Below are 26,427 nucleotides of genomic sequence, written 5' to 3'. Positions count from 1 at the left end.
TGTTTTTTTCTTTCTTTTGGACCAAGCTCTGCAATCTTTGATGTACATACAAAAATCCATCACATGTATTATTCCCAGAATATTGTGGATTTTTTAAAATGTAGTTACCAAAATGAAATAGTATTGCACAGAGGTTCCAAACTACAAAAGTGATTTTTGTGACTCTTATTGTACTACTTGCTCAGAGCAGGAAACCTGTTTCTCTATGGTTGATATTTTAACCTCACATTAGAATCTGGTCTGTATCTGATTGATTGAGTTGAAGGGTTAATTGATAACAGGGCCTTAAAAGATCTTAGGTTAATATCCATGACTTGGTAATTTCTTCCTTTAACTCTGTCCCCTTACATAGTTGGATTGTCTACTCATCATCTCAACTTATTAATTTAAAACACATAAGCATTAAGTACAATTTAAGCAAACATTTGGGTCCTGGTGACAGAAGTGGAAACAGTGTCAGGAGTCAAACCAAAAAACATAACTAGTGAGCATTGTTGATATCAGCAAAACTTGAAATGAATCCCAGAAAATAATGTCATAGCTAGTAGGTATCTTCACATATACTCTTTTATCAATTAGGCATTTTTCTCCTCTGGTTTAATAATATGCACGAATACCTTGTTTTTGTTTTCCCATGATAAAGAAATGTAGAATTTCAATTGACCTGATTGATAAATCCTTATGGAAAGGAAAGTTTACATCTGAATATGAAGTTCAAGACAAAAAAGCCATTAGTAATATTGATTAAATTATGTTTTTAGTTCATTTAAAAAATTAAGGCTATGTTGTTTGGCTCTGTGTTCTATTATGTATGGTTGTTCTAGTTATGCTTTTGCATTTCTCCATGAATTCTATCTCTGTATTATACAGATATAGAATTGAGACCTGGTCTATTTGTGAGAAATCTCTGCTCCTGCTTTATAAACTAGTTTATGGTTTGCCAGTTTATTTTTCTCTGCCATGGATTTCATAAACACATTATAGTTAATTTCACATAATTTCTTCCCTTTTATAATTTAGGTTGTCTTTACTATTGTCACTTATTCTAAAACTGCCATTATGTTCATATTGTAATATCTCCTTTATTAAGTATCCACAATGTATGAGTCATCATATAGTACCTACCCAGAGCCTGACATTCTGAAGTTTTCAATGCCTCATCAGCGTTATCCTTCTTTATTTTTGATTCACTTTTTTACTTAGTTCATAGTGTGACCTGTGTAATGACATCCAGTTACACTTTTCACATTAAAATGAGACTTTTCCTACTGTTGTACACTATTCCACCCTATCCTAGAAGGAATAGAAGAGGCAAATATAGGCTTGTGTATGATCTCTGAACAATTAGAGTTCTCCATATATGAGGTAAGTTACTTAAGAGATAGTAGATTTCTTTTCATTGGAAGTCTTCAGGTATTGTCTGGATGATATTTGTCAAATATGTTGTAATGGGATTCTTTTTGAGGGTTTGGATTGGACCAGATGACTGCTGAGATCCTTCTGAACTAAAATTCTTGTGATTTTCCAAAAAAAAAAAAAAAAAAAATGGGGGTGAGGGGGTAGTTAGGTGGCACAGTGGGTAAATCACCAGCCCTGAAGTCAGGAGGACCTGAGTTCAAATCCGACCTCAGACACTTAACACTTCCTGGCTGTGTGACCCTGGGCAAGTCACTTAACCTCAGTTGTCTCAGGAGGGGAAAAACAACAACAATAGAGCTTTGTGGGTTGTCTGGGATCTTTAAAAATTTTAAGTAGTGTTTTATAGTTTGTGTATAGCCTTACATACGAATTGTTTGTTTTTGACTTGAACATTTCAGTAGATATTGCACTATAAATAACTATTGAAACTGGAGTTTTCACTTTAGAAACCTGAATTTGTTCTAGTGCTAGAAGTAATGTGTTTTTACTAGTTAACTGTTTGCAATAGAAACCATATGCAATAATACCAGTTGATCTAAGGGGAAGTAATATCATGAAAGGCATTTACTGTGAGGCCTTGCTTGGGTCAATCAAAAAGCATTTCTTAAGCTCCTAATGGTCATGCCATTAATTTGTTGATTTATATTAGTTAATGGAACTCCCTCTCTCCATGCTGAAATTTTTCAGATAAGTTAATTTTGCTAGAGTATGGCTTACACTTGGATTATTTTTCTTTTTTTTTTTTTCACAGAAGTCTTTGATTTTTTTCCATTTCGAAATGGAAATTTCTTTGAATCCTTGAATATAACACATTCACATAAAACCATATGTTTTAAACTTGAAGGGGACTTTAAATATTATCTACTCTAGCTTTCTTTTTTCTCCCTGAGAAAACTAAGATTTTGATGTTTACTAAACCCAGAGATAGTGGAAAAGGGAGTTTGGATACAAACACCACTCTCCTGACTCAAAAATGGTGTTCTTTGTGCTGCACAATGCTGTTGAACTCTTGTAGTGAGCTTTATCGATAATTAAATTTTTAAAAACATTTTTATGTGAAGCTTTGAGTTCCAGATTCTGTTTCTCCTTCCTGCTCTACTCCCTCCCTGAGATAGTAAGCAATCAGACATGGTAATTTATGTGCAATTATGTACAACATTTTGACATTAGTTATTTTTACAAGACGACTCCCAAAAAATGAAAGGAAAAAGTGAAAAATAGCACCCTTTCATTTGTATTCAATCAATATCAGTCTTTTCTCTGGAGGTAGATAGTATGCTTTGAGATTGCCATGGATCATTATATTGCAGAGAATACCGACATTATTCACAGTTTCAAACAAATATTGCAGTCATTACACATGTTTTCCTTGTTCTGTTAATTTCATAATGCATTAGTTTATGTAAGTCTTTGCAAGTTTTTAAAAAAATCATCCTGTTTGCCATTTTTTTTTTACAGCACAATAATATTCCTTCACAATCATATATTACAGCTTGTTTAACTATTCCTCAATTGATGATTATCCCTTTAATTTTTAATTCTTAGTCACCACTAAAAAGGTGCTATGTTTGTACAATAGGTTATTTTCCCTTTTCTTGGATATCTCTGGGATATAGACCTAAGTGACAGTTTTAAAGTCCTTGGGGCATAGTTCCAAATTGCTGTCCAGAATGGTTAGATCAGTTCACAGTGCAACCAACAATGCATTCATGTCCATTTTCCAAACATATTTCTTTTTTCTTTTCTTTTTTTTTTTTTTTTTGGTCATATTAACTAATCTGATAGGTGTGAAGTTGTACCTTTTTAAAATTAGTATTTAGAGTATTTCTTCTTATGACTATAGATAGCTTTGCCTGAAAGCTACTTATTCATATCTTTGACCATTTGTGTCAAATGCAAAAAAAGACTTGCATTTTTATAAATTTAACTTAGTTCTTACTATATTTGAAAAATAAAGCCTTTATTAAAGATACTTGTTAAAAATTTTTCCTCCCAGCCCCTTTTCTCCTTTCTTTACAATTTTATTTTCATTGGTTTTATTTGTGCAAAACTTTAAAAATGGTATATAACCAAAATGAATTTTTTTTTTTACATTCTGTAATGCTTTCTATATCTTTATTGTCCTACAATTTTCCCTTGTCAATAAGATAGGTAAATTATTCCTTTTTCTATTCATTTGTTTATTGTATCAACTTTTATGTGTAAATCATGTACCCAGTTTTTCCTTATGTTGGTATATGGTGTGAGATTGGTTTATATCTATTTTCTGCCATACTATTTTCCAGTTTTCCCAGCACTTTTTGTCAGATAGTTTTTGGTTCAAAAGTTTAGCTTATTTGGATTTGTCTAGATTACTGTGGTCATTTGTTTAATATAATTAAAACCCAATCTATTCCACTGATCTATCACTCTATTAGCCAATACCAAATCTGGTATGACTAAACTGCCTTCTTTGACCTTTTTTTTTTTTTTTTTTTTTTTTCCCCATCAAATCCCTTGATATCCTTGAACTTTTGTTCTTTCAGATGAATTTTGTTAATTTTTTCTAAATCATTATAAACTTTTGATAGTTTGTTATTACACTGAATAGTGTAGAATTATTATCATAACTATCAAAATGAGCAATTAATATTTTTCCAATTGTTGAGATGATTTTATCCACATGAAAAGTGTTTTATAGATCTGTTCTTCCTGGGTTTGTTTTGGCAGGTAGATTCCCAAGTATTTTATACTTCCTACAATTATTTTAAGTGGAATTTCTCTTTCCCAGTTTTACAGAAAGGAAGTTCATGTCTTGTTCTATTTCTTTATTTAAAATTGGGTTAAGTATTTTATTTTTTCTTCTGCTAATCTGGGTAACTTATATTTTTATAGCTCTTCATCCATTTCATTTAGATTGTCAAATTTATTGGCATGTAATGGGGCAAAATAGCTCCTAAAATTTTTCTTAATTTTTTCTTCATTGATAGTAAATTCACCCCATTCATTTTTGCCCCTTGTAATTTGGTTTTCTTTTTTTTTAAATCAAATTAACCAATAGTTTATTCATTTTATTTTCCCCTATAAAACCAGCTTCTCGTTTTATAGTTCAATAATTTTCTTACTTTAAATTTTATTACTCTCCCTTTGATTTTGAGAATTTTCAATTTGTTGTTTAAGGATTTTTAAATTCTGCTGTTTTTAGTTGCATGCTCATTTCTTGATCTGCAATTGGAAATAAATATTTTCCCCTAAGTACCATTTTGTCTGCATCTCATACATTTTGATATCATTTTCCTTAATGAAATTGTCAATTGTTTCTATATGTTCTTTGATCTAATTGTTTTTAGTATTTGATTAATTTCAATTAATTTTAAATCACTTTCCATTGTCCATTACATGTTTAGATGCCATATACTGCTGAGAAAAGGTATATTCCTTTCTATTTCCATTCAGTTTTCTCCAGAGATCAATAATATTTAACTTTTTCAGAATTTTATTCTTTTCAACTTCTTTCTTGGTTATTTTTTAAATTAGATTTATTAATTCTGAGAGGGGAAAGTTGAAATCCCCCACTAGAACAATCTCATTATCTATTTCCTCCTATAATTTATTCAGTTTCTCCACCCAAAATTTAAATTCTTTATCATTTGAAGTCATATCAATACCAAACATATATGCACCAATGTCCATGGTACCTTTGAGCAAGACATATCTTCCTTATCTCATTTGATTAGATCTATTTTTGCTTTGGTTTTGTCTGAGATGATGATTGTTACCCATTTTCTTTGCATCAATTAATGTGTAATAGATTCTGCTCCACTTCCCTTTATCCTCTGCTTCAGATGTGTTTCTTTTAAACCACATATTGTAGGAGGAAGATTCTGGGAAGTTGATAGAATAAGTCAGAAAATTCCAAGCTCTCTAGAGCTTCTCCCACAAATACACCATAATTGCACTTCAAGTCTAATATAGATTATGAAAAACAAGTAAAACTTGGGGCAGAACATTGGTCCTCCTGGGATAATCTGAAAAGATCTAGAGATCCACCAGAACAGAGGATTAATTGGTATAAAGTATAACACCTCCAGGCTAACTCCATTGAAACAGCAAGTGGGTAATCTTAGGTTCCGAGATAGCCTTGGCTCTAACCACAGTGGGAGTCAAGGACCTAAGTCTGGAAAGACAAAGGGAAGTTCTGCTGAGAAGGAATGCCAGGCCCAGCTAAAATGCACATCTGGTGAGTATAGAAGCAGTGGGACAGGAATACTGCTGTGTACAGTAGTCCTCTACTACTTAGAGGAGGATGAAATTCCTGATTTTGGATTTCAGGTCAGAGGGGAAAACTGAAGTGAAGCCAGAGGCTCCATTCTCTCATCCCACACATATAAGATATTTTCCAGGATTTTTTTTAAAATATGGCTTTCAGGTAGTCCACTGGGTCTATTTTCTAAGTCAGTTGTTTTGCCAAGGAGAAATTTCACATTTTCTTCTTCTTTTTTAAATTTTATCACATCTTGACATCTTAATAGTCATTAGTTTCCACTTATTCAATTCTCATTTTCTTTTTATAAATATAGCTTTTTATTTTCAAAACATGCACAAATAATTTGATAATACTGACCCTTGCATAGCCTTGTGTTTCAGATTTTCTCTTCCCTCTCCCCACCCCCTTCCCTAGATGGCAGACAATCTGGTATATGATAAACATGTTAAAATATGTTAAATCCAATATGTATAAAAATATTTATACAATTCTCTCTTGCTGTACAATAAAAATCAGATCAAAAAAAGAAAGTAAATGCGTAACAAAATAAAATGCAAGCGAACATCAAAAAAAAGAATGAGAATGTTATGTTGTGATTCACATTCAGTTCCCAGAGTCCTTGCTCTGGGTATAGATGGCTCTCTTCATCACAAGATTATTGGAATTGGCATCTCATTGTTGGAAAGAGTCATGTTCATCAGAATTGATCATCGTATAATACTGATGTTGTCATGTACAATGTTCTCTTAGTTCTGCTCATTTCACTTAGCATCAGTTTATCTCTCTCCAGGCCTCTCTAAAATCATTTACTGATTGTTTCTTATAGAACCATAATATTTCATAACATTTATATACCATAACTTATTCAACCTTTCTCCAACTGATGGGCATCCATTCAGTTTCTTGCCACTACAAAAAGGGCTGCCTTTTTTTGCACATGTGGTCTTTCCTTCCTTTAAGATCTCTTTGGGATAAAGGCCCAATAGAAATACTGCTGGATCAAAGGCTACGCACAGTTTGTCAATTCTAATTTTTAAGGATTATTTTTTTCCGTGAGCTTTGCACTTTTCCATTTGGCCAATTCTATTTTTTTTTTTTTTTTAGGAAGTTATTTTCCATGGTAAATTTTTACATTTTTCCCATGCTATTAACTCTTTTTTCATGATTCTTTTGAATTATTCTCATTTCTTTTCCCAACTTTTCTTCTTCTACTTCTCTAATTTGCTTTTTCAAATCCTTTTTAAATAAGCACTTCTAGGAAAAAATTCTTTTTGGCCTTGAAATTATATTTTTCTTTGAGGCTTGTTATGTAGCCATTTTGATACTATTTATTGTTCTAAATTAATGTTTTCATCTTTTGATACTATTTATTGTTCTAAATTAATATTTTCATCTTCCCTGTCATCAGAGTGACTTTCTATAGTCAAGTTTTTGTTGTTGTTACACCTCTGGGTATTACGACTAGGTTGCTATGAAAACAAGAGGTAGGGTCTTACTGCTGTTTTGTATTGCCATGGTAATAAAATGAAGAGTTGCTAAGAAGCAGGAAGCTGAGGAATAACAATGGCATTTGCCTTCTGAACTAATGAGAGTGGATGGAAAAAGGCTATTTTTCATTGTTGTGTTTTTTGAGAGACTGTTTTAGTGTCATCTATTTTCATCATCTGTGGTGATTTTCTTCTTTTAAATATAATATATAGACGGTTCTTTCTGGGAGAGAGAGCAGGTTTCTTGGGGAGGTTTTCTAGAGGCAGCCTTAGTTTCAGTTGAAAGTAATAATCACCCAAAATGCAGCCAGGTGATAAAAGTTCAGATCTTTTATTGTCTCCAATATAGCCCGGTTAGCTTAGAGGCCTATCTCTCTGCTTGGTTCCAAGAGCTCCCTCCGAATGTCTCCAAATCCAAAAGTTTTGTCCTTCAGCCTCTGCCTCTGCTTTCTTCTGCCTCGAGCCAGCACAGAGATGGAATGAATCTCTTGTCTCCTTCACTTGGGGCTCGGCTAGCTTTCTTGTGAGTCTTTCCGACCAGCTTGGTCTCAGTGGGGGGCGTGCAGGAGCCCAGCCACCACAGTGGTGTGAGATGAAGATGAATCTGGTTGTGCCTCTGAGAGAGCCTTCTCTGTCTTCTGCTCAACTCCGCCTCCACCCTCCTCACCCCCCAACCTCTGTCTGTTTTATATGAGAGAGAGGAATTGTGGGATGCGAGAGAGAGGGATTGTGGGTTTTCTCCCATAGTGTTCTCTGGCCCTAAGAGCTTCAAGGGAGGTGTGAATTCACAAAGTTACAAAGTTTATTTTGTGACTCTCCCATACTTGGGAATTCCAATGAGTAAAGGTGTGAACACAAGCATTGTATCAATTAGTTCTACTTAGTACCTTGTTTCAGGTTCTGGCCCAAAACATCAACTCTAATGATGTTAGCAATTTATAAAGATTCCAACAATCATCTGTGATCCCAATAGTCATTTTTGGCCAAGGAGGTATTTCCTGCTTTTATTTCTGGGCAATTGATTTTGTTTATAAGACAACCTAAGAGTTTTGTGGGTCAAGGCCTGGAGGTGGAGGTTGGCTTGTGGTGCACAGATTGCTTACTTGCTTAGGTTTAGGCTATGAAGTTGGCAGTGGTGGCTGCTGCTGCTCTTGGATCTTCCCACCCTTTCCCACCCCATTGAGACAGATTTTTCCTGTCCAGCTGGTAAATTGCTTCCTTCCTTCTAGATCAATTCTGAGGTGATTTTCTAGTTGTTTGTAGGGGCATTTGGGAAGGCCTCAGATGTTTCCTTTACCATTTTGGCACCGGTTTTTCAATAATTATATATGTACATATAAAATGAATTCAGGAAATATACATTTGAAAAATGTTAAATACTTTTAGAAAGTAATTTTGGCTTAGGTTATATAGTTTGTGCTTTCTTTTCATATTGAGACAAAGATTGCTTGCACCAAATCTGTAATTTGAAATGCTAGATTGCTAAATTTCAGTTCTCTATATCACCACAGGATGTGTCCTATTCCTTTGTCCTTTGCATTCCTTATAAAGATTCTTTGCTGAATGGAAGGGGTTAATGCAGCTGATACCCCAGTCTTTGTTGTGTTTCCCAATAAACATATAAGGACATGTTCATGGTAAAGTTTATTTTAAAATAGAGTTGGTTGGTCAGTGCTTAAGGTCTTTTTTTGGTTGTTGTTTTTTCCTGATTTTTAAATGATGTGCATTTGTGGGTCTTGATATAGTGGGTTATGAATAGAATGGCAGTATTATAATCTCATGCAATTATATATACTTGCTGTATATGGAAAACAAACTAAACCACTTTTGTTCAAATCTGGCCTCAGATGCTTACTGGATGGCTGTGTGACCCTAGGCAAGTCACTTAATCCTGTTTGCCTGTTTTCTCAAATGGTAAACTATTCCAATGTCTTTACTAAGAAAACCCCCAAGAGAGTCACAAAGAGTCAGACATGACTGAAAAACCACAAAACCAAGTTCTGCTTTTTTTTTTTAATAGTCCTAGAACTGAATCTCTTTTCTTACCCAATACCTTCATCCACTGATTTCAATAAGTTTTGTTTCATCCATGATTTACTATAAATAGTAACCCTTTTAAAGTTTAAGAATATATTAATGTTAGAAACAAGGAAAGATGGCAAAAAGTTTCCCTCTTAAATTTTTTGAAACCCGCATTTTTTCATTTAAAAAAAAATTGTCTAGTAGGGAAAGATATTCAGATATCAACTAATTAAGTATGATAGAGGTTCTTATATCTTTCAGATAAATGCTTCTAATCTATTAGTCTTTGGTATTATAACAGAGGAAAACTGGTTGAAAAGATGAGAAAAGATTTGGATTTGTTATCAAGAGACTATCGAGGCAATGTAACTATCAGCCTGATGGAGAGAGAGTAGTAGATGATGGCATCTGTTTTTAGGGTAAAGCAAGATGTGCAGTGATGAGAAAGAAAAAGGGGAAAAGAAAGGTAAGTTTTGTAATTCCAGAGTGACTTGCAGTTTTACAATCACATAGGTAAAAGTTGGCAGATTATTTTGAAAAATGTGGGGAAAACCATTATTAAGGCCTGACATATTATAAGCACTTAATAAATGCTTGTTGAATTGAAGAGTGCCTCTTACTACACTGACAATTAAGTCCTAAATCTTGGGAAAAAGAGAATAAACAATCAGTTTCTGCCTTTTGAATCAACATATATCAAGTCAATTTAGTAAGCATCAAGTTCATGGTCTAGAAAAGAGGAAATTAGCTGTGTAACAAATAACTGTGATTACAAAGAAGATATGATAATTCAAAGAGAACTAGATGTAACTAAAAATAACTGAACAGTGGTAGCAAAATATTTACACAATAAAAACATGATTATGTATAATATATTCAATGTCAGGCATAACTTTAATGAAAATGGTATCTGTGTGTGTCTATGTGTGTGGTTTAGTTCTTTTTATATCACATCTCAAAAAGAACATAAGTACGCATGCTAGAAACTATGTGTCTACCAGCTATCAAGAATCAGCTAGCTCATGACATAATGCTTTTTTCAATCTCACTGGTTCATTTTTAAATCTGTTTATGGATGTGTTTATATCTGTATGTTCAAACGTGCACAGATTTTGTCCAAAATAATTAGATTCAACAGATAAAATAGTTGGATAGAGTTTGTTTAAAAAAAAAAAAAAAAAAAAGATAGCATCCAGTTGACCAACCTTGAAAAGTAGAAAATGGTCACTCTTGCCCAACTTTTTTCTCCCTAGTCCTAGAAGAAATCAAAGCATCTTCTGAGTGTTAGGCCTTGAAGTCAGAAGTTTTGAAATACTTTTTGCTTTAGAAAAATTGACATTTACATTAGGATAGAGATACATTAGCTAGTTGTTTAGTTCTTATTCTCTTCATAGCCCCATTTGGGAAAGAACTACTTGCCTAAATAACCTTTTTTTTTTTTTTTTTTTTTTTCTTTTCCCTGTAGGCATATACACAAATATTTTACATTTATTTCAAAGTAGCTAGGATCACAAAAAATCAAATAAATTAATCAACTATCTGGATAATTCTAGTAGCATAGGCTGGAGTGTGAAATGTGTAGGTGGCTTTTACTGCTAAATAGAAATCATATAAGTCTGTGTGGAGCCTCCGTTTCAAGTACTTAAGATTCAGAAGGAAACCAGATCCTTTAATCTGATTAATACCTCAATGGAATTTCCCTTTACATTATCCCTAACTTTAAGTGGTCATCCAAATTTTAAGAGCTCAAGGGAAGGGAATTCACTTTTTCCTCAAAGAAGCCTATTGGAAGAAGCCTACATTGGAAGAGTTGCAATTATTAAGAAGTTGTTGTTTTTCTCTCACATTAAACCCAAATTCTCTCTCTGAAATTTCTACCCATTGCTCCTTGTTCTGCAGGACCCCTATAACTTCAAGATTTCAAATTCCTTCAAATGATTTTCAAATGGTATAGTTTTGGGCCCATCCTGGGCACTTTTCTTTGAATGTTTTACACTTCAAAGTTAGTATCAGAACACTTATTCTACATACTTTGTTTCTGTGAGAACAGCTGAAGCCTGTTTTAGTCTTTTTGCCACCATGGCCCATATGTGTTCCCACACTAATGTTAAGATTACATTTGGGGGGAAAACTAAATTCATTTCCCTTCTCATGCAAACTGTTGTTAGATATGCTCCTCCAATTCCATACCTATTCTATCAAGAGATTTCTTGAATTCAATTGTAGAATTTTATATTTTTTCAATATAAAATTTTATCTTTTTAAATTCTCTTTCTCATTTTGGCCTGAGATCTTTTTTGTTTGTTTTTTAAATTCTAAATAAGTCTTGCCATCCCTAAACTCCAAATCATGTATATGCTACTATTGAGATCTGAGAATGAGCACTCCTTTTTGCCACACCTCTAATTTATCACAAACTCGACTGGGAAAGTGGTAGATGTTTGCTAGAAGCAACTCCCGTCTTTTTTTTTCTTTGGAAAAAGTATGAGTATCTGAAAAAATAAAGCTTGATAAAAACTGAAAAACAGCCAGTGTAAGTATATGGGATGTTATATTCTTAGCATAATTAGGAAGTTATAAACCATGTAGAGCTCAATAGTTTGGTAGCAAATCATTAGTTTCCATATAATCCTGGTAGATATTCTATATTATTCACATGATTTGTCTGACCAGCTCCTAATTTCATAAGTCAGTGGTATATACACCTAACTATAGTTGTATCATTTGCCACTAATATACATATGTTACATGATTTTTTAAAAAATGCTGTTCCCAAACATCTTTGGTGGCACTTTATAATTTATTAAAAGTATATAATTTGTTCCCAAACTTTATATTGAGCTACTTTAAAACAATCTCTTTAAATGTTAACAAAAGAAAAAATGCTTCAAACATATCAAGAAGAAAACTAAATTTAAAATGAAGCTTCAAATCTATTCCAATCCTAAGCCTCCCTCCTGTCATTCCTTTACACTCCTAAGAGCATGGTTATGTGGTATAAGGCAACTCTGATTAAAAAATTTGCTATTATGTAATTATAAATGGTTATCTTTAAACACATTGAAAAAGGAACATTTGAGAATATAATATGAATTGGAATGAGTTTTTTTAAACATTTATGTAAAATATCTTAAATATTCTTGAATTCAAAATTCATGCACAAAAAGAATCTCAGCCAAAATTAAAAACACCATAAAACAAGTCAAATTTAAAAGTTTTTTTTTTAAAAGGCATCAGTAAACTTTTGTGTTTTCCTCTAAGCTCCATTGCCCATTTCTTTATTCCTCTCAGCCTGTAGCTGTTACTAAATAAACTAAGTGGATTTGGTGCTCAGACTTGGGTAGGGCAATAGAGAATCTCAGAAGCATTTGCAGAAAAAACCAAGAAGATGCAAGAAAATCAAACCAAACCAAAAAAACAACCCTTCTCATTGCAGAGAGAAAAAAGAATGTAGCCTTTAAACAAGATTGAATTCCCTCAGATTTAACTGTAGAATAGTATCTTTGACTGCTGCAAACACAAAGCGGATGTTTTCTGTATCTGTTGCACATGTGAAGTGGGAATAGATAACTTTCTCTTTGTCTGGATTCTGGTCTTGATAAAGCTTCAAGATGAAGTCTCTGGCAGCTTTGACATCCTGTTTAGGTCCTAATCAGAGGTATAATCATGGATATTAGAAAAATGAGAGACATACTAGACCATTCTTATAGATCAACTTTTCTCAGCCTTTTGGGCCTCATGATCACAATTATTGGGAACACTAAAGAGCTTTTGTTTATATAATCCCAAAATATAATCCCATTACATGTTAACATAAATATTTTATGATAATAACTGTGCCTGTACATGGCAACAACACGACTATACGATGATCAATTCTGATGGACATGGATCTCTTTAACAATGAGATGATTCAGACCAGTTCCAATGATCTTGTGAGGAAGAAAGCCATCTACATCCAGAGAGGACAGTGGGAACTGAGTATGGTTCACAACATAGTATTTTCATTCTTTTTTGTGGTTGTTTGCTTGCATTTTATTTTCTTTCTCTTTTTTTTTTCCTTGTTTGATTTTTTTTCCTTATGCAGCAAAAGTTGTATAAATAATGTATGCATATATTGGATTTACCATATATATCCATCGTGATTAACATGTTTCGGATTACTTACTCTCTAGAGGGAGGGTGTGGGGAAGGGGAGGGAGAATTGGAATACAAGGTTTTGCAAGAGTTAATGTTGATGAATTATCCATGCATATGTTTTTTTTTCTTTTTCTTTTTTTTTTTAAAATCAAAGCTTTTTTATTTACAAAACATGCATGGATAATTTTTCAACATTTGACCCTTGCAAAACCTTTTGTTCCAAATTCCCCCCTCTCCCCCCCACCCAGCTGGCAGGTAATGCAATACATGTTAAATGTGTTAAAATATATGTTAAATCCAATATATGTATACATATTTATATAATTATCTTGCTGCACAAGAAAAATCAGATAAAGAAGAAAGGAAAAAAAAAAACTAAGAAAACAATGCAAGCAAACAACAACAGAAAGAGTGAGAATGCTGTGTTGTGATCCACACTCAGCTCCCATGGTTCTCTCTCTGGTATAGATGTTTTCTTCGTCACTGAACAAGTGGCACTGGTTTGAATCATCTCATTGTTGGAGAGCCACATCCATCAGAATTGAACAAAAGGAACCTTATCTCTGTGGTCATGTCAGTTTTGTAGTGTTTGTTCCTTGTGACTCTCATTTTGCTCTGGATCTCTTCTTCTTCCAGGGGAACTGCATAGTCAGCCCCTAACAGAAGAAAGTCAGGTCCATCAGAATTGATCGTTGTATTAGTCTTCTTGTTGCCATGTATAATGATCTCCTAGTTCTGCTCATTTCACTCAGCATCAGTTCATGTAGCTCTCGCCAGATCTCTCTGAAATAATCCTGCTGGTCGTTTCTTACAGAACAATATTCCATAATATTCATAAACCACAATTTGTTCAGCATTCTCCAAATGATGGACATCCACTCAGTTTCCAGTTTTTAGCCACTACAAAGAGGGCTGCCACAAACATTCTTGCACACGTGGGTCTCTTTCCCTTCTTTTAAGATCTCTTTGGGATATAAGCCCAGTAGAAACACTGCTGGGTCAAAGGGTATGCACAGTTTGATAACTTTTTGACCATGGTTCCAAATTGTTCTCCAGAATAGTTGGATCTATTCACAGTTCTACCAATAATGTGTCAGTGACCCAGTTTTCCCACATCCCTTCCAACATTCGTCATTATCTTTTCCTTTTGTCTTGGCCAATCAGGTATGCAGTGGTATCTCAGAATTGTCTTAATTTGCATGTCTCTGATCAAGAGTGATTTGGAGCACCTTTTCATGTGGCTACAAATAGTTTCAATTTCTTGATCTGAAAATTGACTGTTTCCTTTGACCATTTATCAAATGGAGAATGGCTTGAACAATTATAAATTTGAGTCAATTCTCTATATATTTTAGAAGTAGGGCCTTTATCAGAATCTTTGAATGTAAAAATGTTTTCCCAGTTCATTACTTCCCTTCTACTTTTGTCTGTATTGGTTTTGTTTGTACAAAACCTTTTTAATTTAATATAATAAAAGTTATCTATTTTGTGATCAATAATGATCTTTAGTTCTTCTTTGGTCACAAATTCCTTCTCTATAGATCTGAAAGGCACTATTCTGTGTTCTAATTTGTTCATAATCTCATTCTTTATGTCTAGATCATGAACCTATTTTGATCTTATCTTGGTGTATGGTATTAAGTGTGGGTCAATGCCTAGTTTCCAATTTTCCCAGCAGTTTTTGTGGAATAGTGAATTCTTATCACAAAAGCTGAGGTCTTTGGTTTTGTCCAATATTAGATTGCTCTAGTTATTGACTATTTTGTCCTGTGAACCTAACCTATTCCACTGATCAACTTCTCTATTTCTTAGTCAGTACCAAATAGTTTTGGTGACTGCTGCTTTATAATATACTTTTAGATCTGATATAGCTAGGCCACCTTCATTTGCTTTTCTCTTCATTAATTCCTTTGAAATTCTTGCCCTTTTGTTCTTCCAGATGAATTTTGTTATTTTTTTATTCTAGATCAATAAAATAGTTTCTTGGGAGTTTGATTGACATAGTACTAAATAGATTAGGTAGTATTGTCATCTTTATTATATTCGCTCAACCTATCCAAGAGCACTTGATATTTTTCTAGTTGCTTAGATCTGACATGCATATGTTAGATAAATTAGATATGACATGCATATGTTTTGAAAATAAAAAGCTTTAATAAAAAAGAATTACTGTTGCTATCTCCTCCAAAATGAGAATAGTGATATAAATTTGTTATGAATCCATTGGCATAGTTTCATGATTTTTTTCTAGTTTCATTCAGTAGTACATGTGTTGGAGTAAAAACAGTGGATGGTAGAAATAAGCCATGCCTGAGGTTTAACAAAGCAACATCAGTTGCTTAAATCTCTTGCCCCTGTGAAAAGGGGGCCAAGAGATTTAAGAAAACAAGACTGTGTAAACCTATTTCAGGATGAAAAAGGAAAGTGATAGAAGTGCAGAGGTGATAGCCTAGGAACAAACTAATGAATATAGAGATTCGAGATCACTGGGGGGAAGGGGGAGGAGGTGAGGGGGATGGAGGAGAGGTTTCAGAGCACTGAGAGATGGGATAACAATAGATTGTGGTAAGATATAGGAAATTTCAAAGTTCTTGAATGTAAAAGTGGTGTGTTTGTAAATGAAGACAAGATTAAGGATGTGGCTGAGTTAGGTTGGAGAAGCAGGTCTTAAGAATTGAATAAAGTTGAGGAGCTATACATGTATGGTTTGAAGGAGTATCAATACTCCTTCCAGTATCACAACACTGAGTTCAGCCCATTAAGGAAAAAGGGGTATGTTCTGAAGGTCTGAGGACAGCAGCTATTAGAATTTGGACTGGATAGTAGTTAAGGACTGAATGAATTCCAAAGTTACACAATAATGGTGGAGAGGGTGAATCTGGGGAACAAGACCTATTGCAACTCCACTGCCTCACTCTATGAGTAGGGAAAGAAAAATGATGATGCAGCCACTGCTAGAAATGGAGCCCAAGGGGTCTGTGTCATCAAGAGCAAGAAAACGGATGGAATGGTTAAAGAAACGGTTTGTTGTTTATGTTGCAGGTAATTCCAGAAAGCACAGTAGAATGGGTGGCTAGCTTTCACATAGTGAAGCGGGTTGGTTTAAGGAGAATAAGGGAGCAAGCAGTGGGGGACAGGGAATGGGATCTGAATGACAGCAGCAGGCCTGGAATCACTGGGATGGGGACTTAAAGTGGGGAAGATGGGGGGAGGGGAGAGGGGAAAGAGAAGAAGTACATGTGGGAATCAGTGAGTAATGATTTTAGAAGGCTTTTCACTAGTCCTAGGGTGGAGTTCTCTCAGAATCTTACGTTGTTTAACCAACTCTGAATCCAGTTATGACCTAGGCCACGTTTCTGTAAATCTCTAAAATAATTTTATCAAATGGCTTGCTAAAATCCAGTCATATGCTTTGTCCTAATACCCTTGTTTAAAAAACAAAAACAGAAACAACTGAATTTAGTTTGGCAGCATTCATTTTAGTGAACTCATAGTATTAGTTGGTTTTTAGTGATCATTATTTGCTTTTTTATAAATAAATATCATAAACTATCAAATGAATACTTCTCCAGAATTTTTCTGGGGATTTATAATAAACTCACTGATTTGTTGTCTCTAGAAACCTTTCTCATCCCTTTGAAAATATTTGCCCATCTCCAATCTTCTGGGTCCTCTCTTGTTCTTCATGTTGTCTTAACTATTAACAAGAATAGCTCTGTGATAATCTCAGAGTTCTTTATGTGCTCTTAGATTCACTGGGACATGAAAACCAGAATTCATTTAAACAGCTAGTTATAGTTTTCTTTCTCACTTATTGGAGACCCCAAATCTTCCTTAAGTTTGTTTTTCCCCTTCCAATCTGAAAATCCTTCATGATGGTGAAGAAAGAAGCAAAATGAAAACAAAATAATTATGCTTTCTCATCTGAGCCCATATAACCTATACTTCACAATTCTAGGATAGCAATTATCTCATTCTGCATTTTTTAGAATAGTCAACAGAAACATCAGATATAGGCTGGAGGGAAGCTGAGAAGTTCATCTAGTCCAACCCCTTTATTTTACATATAAAAAGAGGCCTAGAAAAGTTAAGTGGCATTTGTGTGTGTGTATACGTTGTACGCATATATACACAACTACATGTTACAAATAAAACTAATTAAATATTTAAATTTAACCATGTTAAATACATTTATTAAATACTAATTATATATTTAATGTGTTATTTAACATTAATTTTTAATGCTTAATAAAATTTTTAGCAATATTGATTTTTATAATTTTGCTATTTAATTTCTAAATACTTATATGTCACATTTCTGTATATTTTATATACATATACTGATCATGCCCTTGACTTCATGCTAACAGAACTAATAACTAGGAGAAAAACTAACACATTTGACTCTTAAGAAGCAGGAAAGGAGCTAAAGGGGCAGGATTATTCAGGACATTAGTAAAAAAAAATTGTGCACTGGATTTGGAATGTTAAAGGCATGGGTTAAAGTTTCCCTTAAGACTCTGTCACCCTGGATAAGTCACTAAACCTGTCTGGACTTCAGTTTCCATACCTGTAAAAGAGGAAGTTTGTGCCTGATGACCTTTAAGATTCTTTCAAACATAAATACATAATCCTGTGATCATCTCCTATAGAGTCAAGACTTTGCAGCCTTAAACTTTTAATTCTTTTGAAACAAAATGCCATTTCTTCATTTTTCTACTGCTGTTTCTCTGTCCTCTACACTATATGTAGCAGGCAAAAAAAGCAATCAAACACAACCTCTTCGCCTACTTAGCACATGATTCTGTCTTATATTTTCCAAGGTGTTCCCCATGCTCACACCCTGTTGTTTGCCTCTAGGAATACTTTCCAGTGTCCTTGGTTCTGGCCTGTTTTTCAACCTCAAACCAGTTACATCAGGATGGAAGTAAAGGAATAGACTGGCCAACTCTTGGTAAATAGTGCAGATGCCTCAACTTATGATATTAGGGCTTAAGGTTAAATTTCCTTCCTTCTACACTTTTCTTTTTGGAAGATTCCAACACCTATGTTGTATAGGAGCAATCCCCTCCATTAATTTCTTGTGTTCACTTCTTTCCTCTCCCCAGGGTATGCAATTAGGTTCTCTAATATCAATCCCTGCACCTATATGTGTCATTGCATAATACTGGGGCTCATTAAAATAGAGCACTTAAAGAATTGCACCTGTAGAGAGATCATGTTGCAAAAATCAGAATGGTGTACACAATAGAACAGGGACAATTCCATTTCGACAGGGTCATAGAAAGCATTTAGGTGTTCTATGGCCATCCTTATCTCCACATACTAGAATATTACTGTGACTAGGTATTCCAGACAAGTGTTTATCTAACTTGGATCTGGGTTCAGATAATCCTGCTCAAATTATCCTTCTGCCAGTTCTAGTGGTGTAACCTTGAGCAACTTATTTCATTTGGATTTCACTTTCATACCTGCAGGATGATCTCCAAGGTCCCAACTCTAGATCCACGGTCTTAATTTTTTTTTTTAAAGACTCCTAACGATAAAGGTGCTACACATGTCTTACAGCAAGCAGTGATTCCATTGTAAACTGTCTACCAACAGGGGAAAGCAGTTGGAAAGATAATGTGACATCAAAATGTAACTAATGAGCTAGGTTGATGCACTTGATAGCATGTATTCCGGTATAGAATCATAGATTCTTACCTGTGTATTCTGGGAAATAGCTGATAAGATGGGAGTACATGATTTTCTCCTCTAAAAGATCTTTTTTGTTTAAGAACAAAATCACTGATGAATTCAGGAACCAGGGGTAAGTGATGATGGTTTTAAATAAGGCTTTGCTCTCTTCCATGCGATTCTGTACAGAAAAGAGAGACCTTGGTTTTTAAGCTTAATAAAAAAGAAACAATATTGAATTTCCACCTCTTTCCCAATCCTAAAGTCTTAGGGTCACTGTCAAGTACATGTAAAGAACATTTACTTATCATCTCTATTCCAAAGGGTGAACTTAAAGGGGAAGGGTGCACAATCTACAGCAAAGAGTCTTAAAGGTCAGTTGGCCTGTATCTCATATCCCCCAGTTGGCTTGTCTTTTTTCCCTTTTTTTCCCCTTTGTCATCCCTTTCACCAATCTCTTTAACTCTATTCCTGCAAACTCTTTCTCAAACTGCTCTTTCCACATAAATCCTCCATTTCTGTCTTTATACCATGAACTTAAAATGTAAGCAAACTTTTAATAATTTTGTGCAACTTTGCACAAAAGTACTGTGTTCTGCTCTCACATAATAATCATGTTTGTCGTGAAAAATCAATAGGATCCCAATCATTTCAGCTGGCAAGATCATTTAGGTCAAGGACCAAAGGAAAACACTATGCACATGTGGGCATATATCAACCAATCAAGCATTTGTTAAGTACCTACTAAAGATGTGTTACACACTGTGTTGGTGATGTAAAGAAGAATCAAAAGAATTCTTACTTGCAAGAACTTACCTGCTGTTGTATGAAACAGGTACATTTCAGTGTATGCATAATGAATACCTGATAGATAAAAGGTCGCTAGGGAGTGAATGCCCTAGCAGTTGGGAGCAGCAGAGTCATAAAAGACTTTCTACAGAAAATAGAGGATCATGAAAGTTTTCTAGATAGTGGTATTAACATCATTGCTAAACAATGGAAGAGATGGGTATCTCAAAAGCTCATCAATTATGAGAAGCTGGCTAAAGTCTAGAAGAAAGAAAAATGGTAATTGGATTTTAAAAAGGTTTTGTTTTCTTCCATTTTTTTTTCTATGAAGAGGAAAAGGAAGGAACTTGGGGAAAATACTTTTAAGGCACATTGTTACAGCTGGACAGGGAGGAAAAAAGGTAAATGTTATTCAGCAGCAGCTCACTAACCAATTTCTACTCCCCCTAACCCCTCTCCCCTTTACTATCTGACCTGAGATTTAAAATTTGTAACCAGAAATTATATCCTCCATTCCGCCTGTAGCGGAACATTATGTATTGGGGAGGGCTGTTGTTGTTATATGTATAATGTAAAGTGTAAAGGGCTGAAACTGAGCAGATGCACTTGGACAACCGAGCACTTAAGGCTAATCACTTAGTGGACAATTATTATTAATGGACAACTACATAGTGGACAACTATTAGCATATGCTTGGAAAATGCTCTGCCCCACTATTTGGTGCTGGCTCCATCTGTTGGTGTAAACAGAGAGTTGTAAGCGGGGAGTGGAGGGTTGAGTAAGACAAACGAGAGTCACTTTTTGGCTGTGGAGAGAAAGAAAGAAGGTGTGGAGATTCCTGTGTCCATTCCCCTGACTGCTACCCCAAAAGACCAAGAATAAAGATCAAGGACTTTTGCTTATCCTGACTCCAGCTGATTCTAAGGTATCCAGGGTGCTAACTCGGTCTTCACAGTAAAGGATGATACAATGTTATAAAGAAAATATTGATTGATGAGTGATTCAGAGAACTAAAAAGCAATATTTTGTTCAAGATCTCCCCATTTGAGGCTTCTGAAAAATGAGTTGGGAAGTATCTTTGCACTTCCTAACATCAACACTTAAACAGTTAGGCGCAAAGATCGTTAAAGAAGTTTAATGCTTAGTTGACATATTAGACATGCAGTTCAATGATCACAAGGACAAAAAAGGGTGAGATTTAAGTGGTAGAGTAACAGGAGCAGCTTCAGGATCTGGACACACATGCTAGTCAGGAAGACCTGGGCTCAAATCCCACCTCAGACACTTGTTAATATGTGATAGAGCAAATCACTATCTTTTTGAGTCTTTATTACTGCGTCTATAAAATGGAGAAATAACAATATCTAGTTTACCTGTCTCAAAAGATATTTATAAAACTCAAAGGAGATCATCTGTTTAAATACTTCGTAAACTTTAAAGCCCATAATGTCATTCTCTGAGAGGTATTTTGGGTAATGCTTTGAGAATGGGGGAAGAAGAAAGAACATGAAGACCTATGAATTTGACAGAAAAAATCTGCATTGCAATAAACTGTAGTTCAATGAACTCTAGGAATGTTTTCACATGAAGGTGCACAAAATAGCAAAACTTCTTCAAGTCTTGCTCCAAGACAGCTGAGAGGTATGGGTATGGTAGTGACAGAGAGGAACTAGTAGTAGTTTGGTTGATCCTCTCTAGAGAAGGTTGAACTAAACAGAATCCACCAGAGTGTATTCTTTGAGGACCCAGCTATACTACAGAGCAGCTCTAACTTAACTGGGGCAGTATGCACAGTGATCATATTTTCCTAACCAAAAATCAAGATATGTTTGGTCAGAAGGATATTTGTTTTGCAAAACTTTGTTTAAATATACATTTTAGCCTGGAAAGAGTTACATGAACTGATGCAATGTGAAGTGAGAAAAACCAGGACAACGCTGTACATAGTAACAACATGAACATGTGATGATCAATTTTGATAAGAGTTGGCTCTTCTCAGCAGCACAGTGATCCAAGACAATTCCAACAGGCGTGGGTTAGAAAATGCCTTCCTCATCCAGGGAAAGAACTATGGAGACTAAAGGCGAATCAAAGTGTGCTATTTTCACCCCCCCCCCTTTTTTTTTTCCTTTCTCATGGCTTTTCCCTTTTGTTTTTATTTTTCTTTCACAACAACATGATTAACATGGAAATGTGTGTGTGTGTGTGTGTGTGTGTGTGTGTGTGTGTGTATGTGTGTAAAACCTATATCTATTTGCTGTCTTAGAACAGGGGGATAGAGGAAGGATGGGAAAAAATGGAACTCAAAATGTTACAAAAATGAATGATGAAAACTATTCTTTCTGTGTAATTGGAAAAAATAAAATGTTATGTGAAAGAAAAAATGTATTTTATTTCACTTCTGGGAAAAGCACACAGTTGAGTTCTCCCAATATTCCCCCACAAACAATTTTTAACACCTCAAATCTAATTCTAGAATGGCAGAGCCAACAAAAGATCAGAATAAGACATTCTCCTAATCCAGCACAGGGTTGGAAAAAGAATATTTGTGACACAGGGGAAGAGGCTAACCCCCAAACCAAATAGATGAAAAATGGTGAGACTTAAGGGACAGAGATAACAGGAGCAGCTTCAAAAGTTCAAAAAGAAGCCAGAGATAGTAAAAGTACCTGGAAAAAGGTCAGAAAGAGATAACATGGAACCAGGCCTATTTACTAGCTCTATTGTCTATACCTACTTCTGGGGCATAGTTCAAGGGCAGAGAGAAGAATTTTCAATCTAGAGGGAGTAGGACCCCGAGGGACAAGGATGAGGGTATTTGAGGAACAGTACTGATTCCAATCCTAAAGTGGGGTGAAGAGGGGTGTGTATGTGTGTGTGTGGAGCACAATAAATTACAATTCTAATCAGGGGTTCTTCCTGGGCAAGAACCAGAGTGCAGACCAAGAGAGCAGTGACCACACCTCTCCCCAAATCACACCACATTGGAAACATCAAAAATTTACCCCTATTATTGTCTCTGAAAACAGCAGTACAAATAAGCCTGTAGCGTGAGGCTGTGGCAATTCTCCCCACCCCCACTCCCAGAAACAGCCTAACATTAATATAAAATTCCAAGTCAAATGGTAGGAAAATGAACAAACAATAAAGAACCTGACCATAAAAAGCTACTATGGTGACAAGAAAAATCAAGACACAAACTGAGAAAAGACAAAAATAACAAGGAAAATTTCTCCCCCCCACCAAAAAAAATGAATTGGGGAAAAAGTCCAACAAGAAATCCTAGAAGAGCTTTAAAAAGTTAGTTTTAAAAAATGAGTGGTAGAGAAAAAAAAATTATGAAAAGAACATCTTTGCAAATGAGACAAAAAAATACTGAAGAAAACAATACCCTAGACAAAAAAATTGGCCATATAGAAAAAGAGGTACAAAAATTCACTTATGAAAATAACTCCTTATGGAAGCAGAATTAAGCTAATAGAAAAAGAGATATAAAAAAACTCACTGAAGAAAATAATTCCTTAAAAATTAGAATTGGGGAAATGGAAGCTAATGTCTCCACAAAACATAATAAAATAAAAAATTTTAACATTTTAAAATAATTGTTAAAAATTTTACATATAATTGGGAAATAAAAACTTTTAAAATATACTTTATGTAATTGAATTAGGACTCTCAGTTCCTGTCACCAACAGAAATTGCCCCAGATTTAATCTGATCTAATATTATATAGTTTTACTTCCTTTATTAGCTAAGAAAAGCAGAATCTCTTGGGAGAATCTTCATACCTGCATCTTGTAGAGCCTATGGGGAAGGGAAAAAGAAGGCATTGTTTGAATAAGTTTTAAGTTTATCTTTAATGGTTAGACCCATTTTTCTTTATAGGAGTAATTTTTTCCCAAAGCCCTTTAAGTTTTCTATCTAACTTACCTCATTGTCACATTCAGCCAGGACTTGATCATATTCACTCAGAGCTACTAAGAAAATGATGGAGGTGACACTTTCAAAACAGTGGATCCATTTCCGCCTCTCAGACCTCTGGCCTCCAACATCTACCATCCTGCCCAGTAGAAACAGAACATGACTGAGATTACACAGTTCTTTATTCTTTACAGAAAAGTCATTTATTAGAGAAAAATGTTTGAGCATGGTCTTCAGCAAGCTTTCTTATCCTTAGTCTAAATGGTACAAGCAGTTCTGCCCCTACAAATAATCACAGTTCCACCCTGGACTCCACAGTGATGGAGTTATAAATGCTGAATTTCAGTTTAGGAGTTATTTACTGCCTCTCAGAATATATAGTCTCAGAGCTGAAGCCATCTAGCTCGCCAATATATGGCCAGGCATCTTTTGTAGAACATTCTCCTTCCTGCCAAAGGCTCTGCTTGAAGACTTCCTGTGAGGGAAAACTATTACCTCAGCTAATGCTAAGATTGGTGAACTTTTACTCTATCTGCCCCAGTACCAAGCCTTCACTTCTCAGTTAACAGTCCCAATTCTTCAGCCTCCTTTCTTGCTAAGATATCTCCTGGGCTACACTGGACAGTCTACTTTATCTTTCTCAGAATTAGGTTATATCTTCCCCTACATTTTGCCTTAAGACAAGCTTCTTGAGGGCAGAGACTATCCTGTTTGCTAGTATTTATATCCTCAGCATTTAGCACAGTGCCTAGTACACAATAAATTCTTAAGAACTTGCTTTATCATCTACCTAGTTATTGCTGGAAACAACTCATTCTATTTTTGAATGCTTCCCATTAATAGTTAGAAAGTTTTTCCATTAAAGTCTAAATCTGCACGCCTACAATTTTCACCCACAGCTCCAAGTCTTATTCTTGGGTATCAAGAAGAATAAACTTAATCCAAAAACAGGAGAACATGTTTCCGTAGCTTTTTTATGGAATACTTTGTTCAATTTAAGATAGGAAGGGAGCTGATAGGTTGGGACTCAGAGGAAGAAGAATACAAAAATAAATTTTATGTAGAAGTCATTTCCAGGGACTTAGTATGTTTTATCTGAAGGAGAGATTTAGGAAGGACATAATATAGTCAAATATTTAAAACTATCATGTAGAAGAGAAGAATTAAACTTTTCTTTCCTTTGAGGGCAGAACTAGCAGTAATAGGTAAAAGATGAGAAGAGGAAAGTTTCTATTTGATTCTTAACAATCAGAATTGTCCAAAAATGAAATGGATTGCATTGGAAAACACTAGGATCCCTCTCTCTAGAGATGTTTGGGTAGGTTAATGATACCAGACAGAGAATCCCATTCAGGTATAAGCTGACTTTGATGGATCACAGATTCTGAGCTAGAAATGACATCAGAGAATGTCTAGAGAGTATCAACTTCATTTTATATATGAGGAAACGATTGGCCCAGGGAAGTGCAATAATTTCCTCAACATCACAGAGGTCGTAATTGTAAAGGGTGAGGTTTGGAACCAGGTCCTTCATCTCCATAGCTAATGTTCTCAGTGAATTTTGCTGCCTCTTAAACCTAATGACCTTTCCATTCCTGAGCTTCTGTGATTCTGAAATTTTTCTTTCACATGGCAGCCCTTCAAATACATATAGCCAGTAAGCTATGTCTATACACCCACCTCAATCTTAGATGAGTTTTTCATTCTCCCCCCCCCCATGGTGATATTCTTGGGGAAGCAGTGAATAAATTGGCGGTTTCAAAAAGCATGAACTGTATCAAAATTTGGTATTGATTCCACTCAAATTTACTAATGCAATGGCTTCAACTCCACCTATTCTTTCTATTCCTTCTGTTCAATAAGTATTCATTGCTTATTATATGCCCCACATTTTGATGGATTCAAATTACCTTGCAATTTACCTTGCCATTACCTTACAACTTAGACATGAAAAAAGAGGGTTTTATGAGACATCAGAGTCATAATGTATTTCCTGAAGATGCTGAGCCAATGCCATTTGTAACCAAAGGAAGCCAAAAAATATTAGACATTTTCAGGACCAATAATGAAAATGAAACATAAACATGATCCTACCCTGATATAAAACTATAATTTGTCCAAATCTTAAAGACTGGATAAATTCCTGATTACAGGTTCATAAATCTAGACCTGGAAGGGTCCTCAGAGAGTCTAGTCCAACACTTTCATTTTACAATCAAAGGAACTGAGGCTAAGGAAACTTTAGTGATTTGCTAAAGAATTTTCTGATCCCAGAGATGGTATATAATGCCTCAAATTTTGTTCCTGAAATAGCTTGAATGTGAAAAGGAAGGAAACTAGCAAAGTTGAAAGAGGAAACATAAAGAACAATTATATGTGTCAGAAAGGAACTTTGTCTTTTCCTTAAATGAGGAAAAGCATCAGTTGTCAAAATATTCAATTAAATTGTCAAAGAAATAACAGCTTCTGAGCAGTGATAGCATTTATAGGAAAAGAAAATGTAGCTCTGTAACAACAATGAAAAAGTGAATTTTATTACTCAAGGACTTTTATTTCTTCCCAAAATCTTGCCTCATTTCAGAATTATTTATGGCAAGTCTCCCAGTCCCTGCTTCCTTGGTTGGTAAAGGGAACTAAAAGGCAATGTGATATGATGAAAAGGACATTGGACTTGGAATTAGCAAATCTTAGCTTCAAATCCCATCTAAACAAAGAGAAAATGAG

General features: G+C 34.8%; 1 protein-coding gene across 1 annotated transcript in view; it reads right to left on the bottom strand.

Annotated features, from left to right (window-relative positions):
• Positions 1 to 11,955: 11,955 nt before the first annotated feature.
• The window catches only part of GNA14 (G protein subunit alpha 14), a 249,645-nt gene continuing 235,173 nt past the window's right edge, over positions 11,956 to 26,427 (bottom strand). Inside the window, exons 5-7 of the mRNA XM_051966636.1 lie at positions 23,713 to 23,842; positions 19,021 to 19,174; positions 11,956 to 12,822 (exon numbers count right to left, since the gene is read on the bottom strand). Coding sequence (XP_051822596.1) covers positions 12,632 to 12,822; positions 19,021 to 19,174; positions 23,713 to 23,842 — 475 coding nt within the window. The 3' untranslated portion in view covers positions 11,956 to 12,631. The remainder of the gene's footprint in view (positions 12,823 to 19,020; positions 19,175 to 23,712; positions 23,843 to 26,427) is intronic.

The sequence above is a fragment of the Antechinus flavipes genome, chromosome 1, assembly GCF_016432865.1.
Source record: "Antechinus flavipes isolate AdamAnt ecotype Samford, QLD, Australia chromosome 1, AdamAnt_v2, whole genome shotgun sequence".
NCBI classification, from domain to species: Eukaryota; Metazoa; Chordata; class Mammalia; order Dasyuromorphia; family Dasyuridae; genus Antechinus; species Antechinus flavipes.
This window is presented reverse-complemented; position numbering and strand designations above follow the sequence as displayed.